The sequence below is a fragment of the Chiloscyllium punctatum genome, chromosome 15 (assembly GCF_047496795.1).
Source record: "Chiloscyllium punctatum isolate Juve2018m chromosome 15, sChiPun1.3, whole genome shotgun sequence".
NCBI lineage: Eukaryota > Metazoa > Chordata > Chondrichthyes > Orectolobiformes > Hemiscylliidae > Chiloscyllium > Chiloscyllium punctatum.
In genome coordinates this window covers 42,559,367-42,566,947 of record NC_092753.1, presented here as the reverse complement: position 1 = coordinate 42,566,947, position 7,581 = coordinate 42,559,367, and the positions used below count along the sequence as shown (strand labels likewise).

Genomic DNA, 7,581 nt, shown 5'->3' with positions numbered 1-7,581 from the left:
ATAGTGTGCTTTTTATGGTGCATCTCAAAAAGTTAGATTAGATTAGATTCCCTACAGTGTGGAAACAGGCCCTTCAGCCCCACAAATCCATACCGACCCTCCAAAGAGTAACCCACACAGATCAGTTTCCCTCTGACTAATGCACCTAACACTATGGGCAATTTAGCATGGCCAATTCACCTGACCTGCACATCTTTGGACTGTGGGAGGAAACCAGAGCACTCAGAGGAAACCGAAGCAGACACAGGGAGAATGTGCAAACTCCACACAGACAGTTGCCTGAGGCTGGAATCGAACTTGGGTCACTAGTACTGTGAGGCAGCAGTGCTAACCACTGAGCCACCGTACTGCCCCAAAGTTAGTGAAGATTCTTCTGGGCATGATGAATTTCTTAAGCCACCCGAGCAAGATGAAGCATTGTTGTGCCTTCTTGACTGTTGCATCTACGTGGGAAGTCCAGGGCAGGTTATCACTCACAGCTGGTGGACTGACCTCTTTGGACCCTCCCCTGCCACAAGCAGATGGCACATGGCCTGATATGGCAACTGCTCTGCCCAGGACCATAAGAAACAATAGAAAGATATGTGCACAGACCAGAGCATCACGGAAGCCAGCCTTTCATCCATGTGCTCTGTGTACATTTCTCACTGCCATGGAAAGGTTGCCAACATCATCAAAGACCCCTCCCACCTCGATCGTGCTATCTTACAAACTCTTCCATCAGACAGAAGATATGGAAGCTTGAACACACGCACCAACATGAACCAGCTTCTTCCCTGCCATTATGTGCACCTCTTGCGCAATGTAACCTGTATGACCTCACCTCCAGACCTGATATTTCTCCACATCTCACACCCTACCACTAGGCTGGCTCCACCTCAGGACACAACACCTATCCCCTCCCTGACTGCCGCACTGATCCCACTTCTGGATCTGGCACCTCCCTCCTTCCCTTGCTGTTAACCTGACTCTTATCTCAACATCGTGGCTGGGTGACAATGGCTCTGCCCATCTGATACAACCTGCACACCCTGCTTTGAACATTCAAGGTGACTGGGATAGAGTACAGATTGATTTCACTTCTTTTATAATGATCCTTTGCAAAGAAAGTCTGGAAAGTGATGCAGTGGTTTTTTTTTGTTGCCGAGATGCATTTGGAACAGCACTTTGAAGCAGGTCACTGTTCTCTACGGGAATTCCAAGGATGCACACTGGAATAAACATTGATTGTATCTGCAGGACGACACCAACTCACCGATATACAGTATTTGGTCTGCCCAACCTTTAACCAGCCTTTTCAATGAATAGAGGTGTCTATTACGGAATATCGTTGACATTCGATGGTGTAGAGTACATGCTGATGGAAGCATTAAAGCTTAGGGATGCTACACCCAAAGGTGCAATGGGGAAAGTCCACTGTCAGACGGCTTTCACTCCATGCAGTTAAACCCTGCCTACCACCTTTCTCACTACAATTAGAGTAGCACTTGACATTAAAGGAGAGTAACCTGAGGTGAGGTAGGCCCAGCAGTGAAAGATGGCACCCAGGGACTGAGACTTCATTATTGGTTTGGTCCAGAGCTGGCAGCAGTGAAGGGGTGAAGGGCATCACAGCGAAATTGATTAGGTTGGTTGTGATGAGAGACTCCGACATTGGTAGATCCAGTGTAGGTGGTGGTGAACAGCGGTGAGAGATGTTACCTGAGAATTAGCTACTTTGACATTCTGGAGAGGCGCTGGTGGTTCAGTCAGCTCAAAATTTGATGGACTTCTCTTTAAACTAAATCTTTTAATTTTTCTCTTATTCTCAAACTACCAAGTCACCACATGACAGATGAAAGCTTTTCACTATATTTTACTGTATTTCTCACTGTAAAATATACCTAACAATAAAAATAATTTGTTCATTCTACCTGCCTCTTTTGGAAAATGAATGCAGAAAAACATCTTTAGCCACAAGTTTAACAGGCAATGATTTGCACCTAATCTCATTGAGCTCCAGAGGGACAGATAAAAGGAAAAGCCTGCTGAACGGTTCCCTAGCTGAAGCCTGAAACGTCAACATTCCTGTTCCTCGAATGTTGCCCGACCTAGTGTACTTTACCAGCACCACACTTTTCGACTCTAATCACCAGGACTTTCCAGCAACCACCAAGATGCAACTTAGTGGTGACAAAGGCCACTCTTTCATCCACAATATATTGAGTGGCTGGAAACTGTGGAGAACTCCGTGGCTGTGTGCTGACATGGGATACATATAGTAAATATCAAGAGAGTTGCAATTGTATTGAGGCATTTGAGAAAGTTGCATGGTGCAGAGAGAAAAGTTAGACTTTATTTCACTTTCTGCAATATTTAATTTGAAATGCTTTGTAAAGCAGTCTTACACATTTGGTGAATAAAGCTTAATTTTGGAAACAAAATAGCTTCTGTCAGGATGCTTCAGATGTGCTAATGCCTAACGTCTCTAAATACAGGATGTGTGACAAATATGAGGAAACTGCATTCACTCTCTCTCCTCAATGCAAATCAACAAGTACAATTTAACCAACAATGTCTTCCTTTTCAGCCTTTGCTGATTATAATCTTCCCAAATATTCTTTTATTCACCAGCACAATCTACATCATAAGGACTATCAATTTGGTGAAAAATACCCCTTTGATCTACCTGAAACTCGCTGGCCTTCCAGCGCAATGAGTTGGCAACAATCCTGTTGTGGATTAGTGGTGCTAGAAAAACACAGCAATTCAGGCAGCATCCGAGGAGCAGTAAAATCGACGTTTCGGGCAAAAAGCCCTTCATCAGTGCCAACTGCCACATTCCAAGATCCATGGCTACATGCTGAGGACTACTGCAAGGGCACACGTGGGCAAAAGCCACCAAGGCTTTCCAGCCCGAATACACCTAAGCGATTGCAAACTGAAATTTGCTCGAGTTGTATACTCAAGATGTGTGTATGGTAAATACTAAGTAATTGTAAACGCAGTAACACGCATACCAAGATGAAAGTGACTCAGAATTTGAATTGCCATGGAAGCGAACTTTTACAAATTTTACGAATAAAGTACATTTTGAGGAGGAGGAAAATACACGTGAACAGCCCGAGACGACAGGAAAAGTAATTGACGACACAGTTTTAGATAGTCAGCCCCGGATGCTCTGAGGAACTCAACTTGCGACGACTGATTTGTGTAAACCTCTAACCCATGTTCTTGTTTCAGATGCCGGGGGGAGGGGAGGGGAGGGGAAGGAGCATTGAAGGAACTTCCCTTCGGCTCCCCTCCCGGTCGCCATCCTGACCTGGGAAGGCGACATTTCGCTCAGGGGGAGAGCTTCTGGTTCACGTTTCCTGACGCCCTTCGCCAGGCCCACCCCAGCAACGTGCATTTGTGAACGTTCCCGAAAGGCCAGTCACAGCTCGCCGCCCTGGCTGGCACCTTCCCCCACCCCCCCGGCCCACCATAACACCCCATTCCCTTCATAAACATACTTCTCACCATCAACGGGGAAAAAAATAAAACCATTCGAGTGACGGAGAGCTTGGGGGGGGGGGGAGTGACGATCGATGATATTGCTGAGGCCGAGTGTTCACTGTCCATCAAGCTGTCACGATCCGGCTTTTTCAAACACTAACGGGCGCCGCTCGTGAACATTCGGAGCTGGGGGAGGGGGCGGGGCTTTGAGGGAAAAAAAAAGCATCGACAATGCGGACGCGCGAGAGAGGAGTGTGTGACGGGAGGAGGTGATCAGGAAGCGAGGCGGACAGAGCAGGGCCGGCACGGGGACACACTGCCGGAGGCAGAGGGGCTCCGGCTGCCTTCAACACCACTCACTGTCGCGCGCCCGCGCGCACGCAAACTGCCAATGATCGACTGCCAAAGCATTGCTTGGCTAAAACCAAAATCGCCCCCCATTCTTTAATAAGCAATACGCCTGACGATTCAGGGAGCATCATGCGGCTATTCGGCTATTTGATGAAAAACCCCATTCCGAAGCAGGTCGAATATTACTCTCGGTTTTCCCCTTCTCCTCTGTCCATAAAACAGTTCCTGGATTTTGGTGAGTCAGTTTATGGAGGGATATTGTGAGCGGGGAAGGGGGGGGGGGGGGGGGGGAAGAATATCTCGGTGTATTGAATAAGTCCAGAGGTTGTTTTTCCATCACTAATGTGATGGACGAGGCTGTGATGTTTATTGTCCGGGGGCTGATGCTGTTGCTGATCTCGGAATGGCTGCAGCTCAGCTATTTTGGCACGACTGAAACGTGACCCAACAAGTGCAATGTTCAGAGCTGAAGCAGGTGAATTAAATGTGTTACGTCCGTACGTTTACTGAAAACTTGCAAAGTGAGAAAAGTTTCCCTGCACGTTCACAAGGGGAAACAAGCTTGTTTTAAACAAAAGAGAAACGTTTGGGAATGGAGATCCAAGGCAGTGACATTAAATAATTCAAAACGTTGCTGACATAAAATGTGAGGATTGGGCTCATAGTATGGAATTGTCTCCTTCAACCACAGACCATGAATTGTCAAGAGCCTTTTGAAAGGAAGCTGATTAATTTGGGTGAAACATTTGGCATGTGGAACAGAAACTAGTTTCTTTATACTTTTAAGTCAGTTTCGATCTGAAATTTATGGTGCGTTCAGTTCTGCTATAGGAAGGATGTTGTGAAACTTGAAAGGGAGCATAAGGATGTTGCTAGGGTTGGAGGATTTGAGCTGTTGGGAGAGGCTGGTGCGATTTTCCCCTGTAGCGTCGAGGCTGCGTGCTGACCTTTATAGAACTTTATAAAATCATGAGGGGCATGGATGGGGTGAATAGTAAAGGTTTTTTTTTCTCCAAGGTAATGGAGTCTAAAACCAGAAGGCATAGGTTTAAGGTGAAAGGGGAAAGATTTAAGAAGGACTTAAGGGGCAATTTTCCATGCAGAGGGTAGTGCATGTATGGAATGAATTGCCAGAGTAAATGATAGAGGCTGGCGCATTTACAACATTTAAAATGTATCTGGAAGTGTATCTGAATTGGAAGGGTTTAGAGGCATATGGGCCAAATATTGGCAAATAGAACTAGATTAATTTAAGATATCTGGTTGGCATCAATGAGTCATACCAAAGGGTCTGTTTCCCTGCTGTACATCTTTATGACTGTATGACGTGTGCTAATTCTTCAGGTGTGTGCCAGGAATCATGATCTTTGAGATAAATTGCACTAAATCCTAAGGCAGCAGCATCTGGACAGATAATAATTGCTTTATGGATAGTACAAATGCATTACTAACTTAGCAATGTTCTCTTAATCTTAAACTGTACTATATAGTTGGTATTGTTTTGGAATAAGTGAACTTTGATCGATTGTACTCTTGACTAGGAGCCAATCCTGGTCCAGTGACAGATTAAAGGAGAGACTTTAAAAAAAGTTTTACAATAGTTGTAGTGATGAGGGATTATACTTGGATGGGTAGATGGGAAGAAACCAAATTTCTACTTAATGCACAGAAGGATGAGGAGATTTAATAGAGGTATTTAAAGTTATGAAGGGTTGAAGATTATTTCATCAAAACTTTACACTTATCTCTCTGAATACGTGCTACCAAACCTATTGAGCATTATCTTTATTTCAGATTTCAACTTTTTCAGATTTTGTGCCCTGATCTTATGCCATTGCCTGCCCTACTTTATGTAGAAAGATGATGGGGACTAGTCCAGAAGATCTTAACATGAACCATCTAACTTGTATTAGACAGTAAATTGTCTCCAGTTTGCATATTGCCATGTTCAGCTTAGAATGAGGTCATACATTTTAATCTGGTTTATCTCCTCCTTTGCAACAAATGGGCTGACATAAAAGCAGAGGTAGTTAGTTAGACCTGTTAAAGTAGGTTGTCATTATGATGGCTAGGAGCAAGAGTCTAATGTCATGTAAGATGTTGATGCTGTGAACAATCTGCTTCGATCTGAGACTAGCTGAGATGAACTGAAACTGGGGCGAGTGTAGAGGTAGTGGTCAGGGCCAAAGAATATATCTGAACTGATGTGAACTCCTTGTTCACTAAAGCAGTAGAGGAATGTCACAACACTGGACATTGAAGTAAAAGGAAGGGATCGTAGGTAGATCCTTGAAACAGTTCAAAGATAATGTTTTGGTTTAGGAACAAACATTGCTGGACTTATAGCTCAAAATGGATGGGTAAAATATGGCAAAATATCTTTCAGCAAGATATGAATAAGGGATACTTATCATCAGCAATATTTAGGTGTTAAACTGTGATAATCACCTAATATTACACACAAAAACAAAAGAAAAAAACATTTTTCCCTTTTACCTACTTTGTGGTCAGGATTTGAAAAGTTAGAAGCTGTACAGTCAAGAAACATGGCAGCAGTGTATTTGAGCTAGACAGTTTTTGAATGTCAGCTGAAAATCACAAATAGAACTCTTAGTGTCCAGGGATGATTTGGTAACTTGGCAGGAACCATATACACTGTATAGAGTCGAGAGTGTGGTGCTGGAAAAGTATGGCCAATCAGGCAACATCGGAGGAGCAGGAGAATTGATGTTTCGAGCATAAGCTGTTCATCAGGAAACCATTTTTATATATGTTTGTTTATAAAATGATTAGACTAAACAATGGAATCCAAAATGTGTGAAATTTGGAATGTAAGTGTACAGATCAATGTCATCTGCATGCAGAGAATTTAACTTGTTCCTTGGATTTGCTCACCAGTTAACCTGTTTCTCAGTTGTTAATTGAGGATGAGTTATTGACAAGGTCTCCAAGTGAAAGCTCGACAATTTCTTTGGTGCCATTAGATCTTTTATAGCCACCTAAGAAGCAAACAGCAGACTCTGACAGTACAGCACTCCTTCAGTACTGAACAGCTGTGTCAGATCAGATTATACACAAATTTTACAGTGGGCATTGAATCCATGACCTTCTGTCTCAAAGTCAAGAGCGTTAGCACGATACTTTTTTTGTGTGACATTGCAATTGTTGCATATAGGGAAGCAAGCCAGTTTTTGTTTTCTTAAATAACCATGTGTTCTGTGATAATTTGTGGATGTTTGAGAATAAATTACATAAGCAGATACATGGGAACATTGCAACCCACAAGTTCCCCTCCAAGCCACTTACCATCCAGCCTTAGAAATATATCACTGTTCCCTTAATGTTGTTGTTGGATTAAAATCCTGGAAATACTTCCCTAATGGCATTGTGGGTCTACCTGCAGCTCATGGACTGTAGCAACTCAAGAAGGCAGCTCACCATTACCTTCTCAAGGGAAACTGAATACCGAACAGGACCACAGTACAGGCTCTTTGGCCCTTGATGTTGTGCCAACCTTTTATCCTACTCTAAGATTAAAGTAACCAACATACCCTTCATTTCACTATCATCCATGTGCCGATCCAAGAGTGGCTTAAATGTCCCAAACGTATCTGACTCTCCTACCACTGCTGACAGTGCATTCCATGCACCCACCACTCTGTGTAAAGAACCTACTTCTGACATCTCCCATAGGTCTTCCTCTAATCACCTTAAATTATGCCCCCTCATGATAGCAATTTCCACCCTGGGAAAACG

At 43.7% G+C, this 7,581-nt stretch overlaps 1 protein-coding gene across 2 annotated transcripts in view; it reads left to right on the top strand.

Moving 5' to 3' along the window:
- The first annotated feature begins 3,720 nt into the window (after positions 1 to 3,720).
- LOC140486214 (pyruvate dehydrogenase (acetyl-transferring) kinase isozyme 3, mitochondrial) overlaps positions 3,721 to 7,581 on the top strand; it is a 71,752-nt gene continuing 67,891 nt past the window's right edge. The window contains exon 1 of one of the 2 annotated variants that reach the window (XM_072585041.1): positions 3,721 to 4,060. In XM_072585041.1, coding sequence (XP_072441142.1) covers positions 3,955 to 4,060 — 106 coding nt within the window. In that variant the 5' untranslated portion in view covers positions 3,721 to 3,954. The remainder of the gene's footprint in view (positions 4,061 to 7,581) is intronic. The other variant, XM_072585040.1, reaches the window with a different exon arrangement.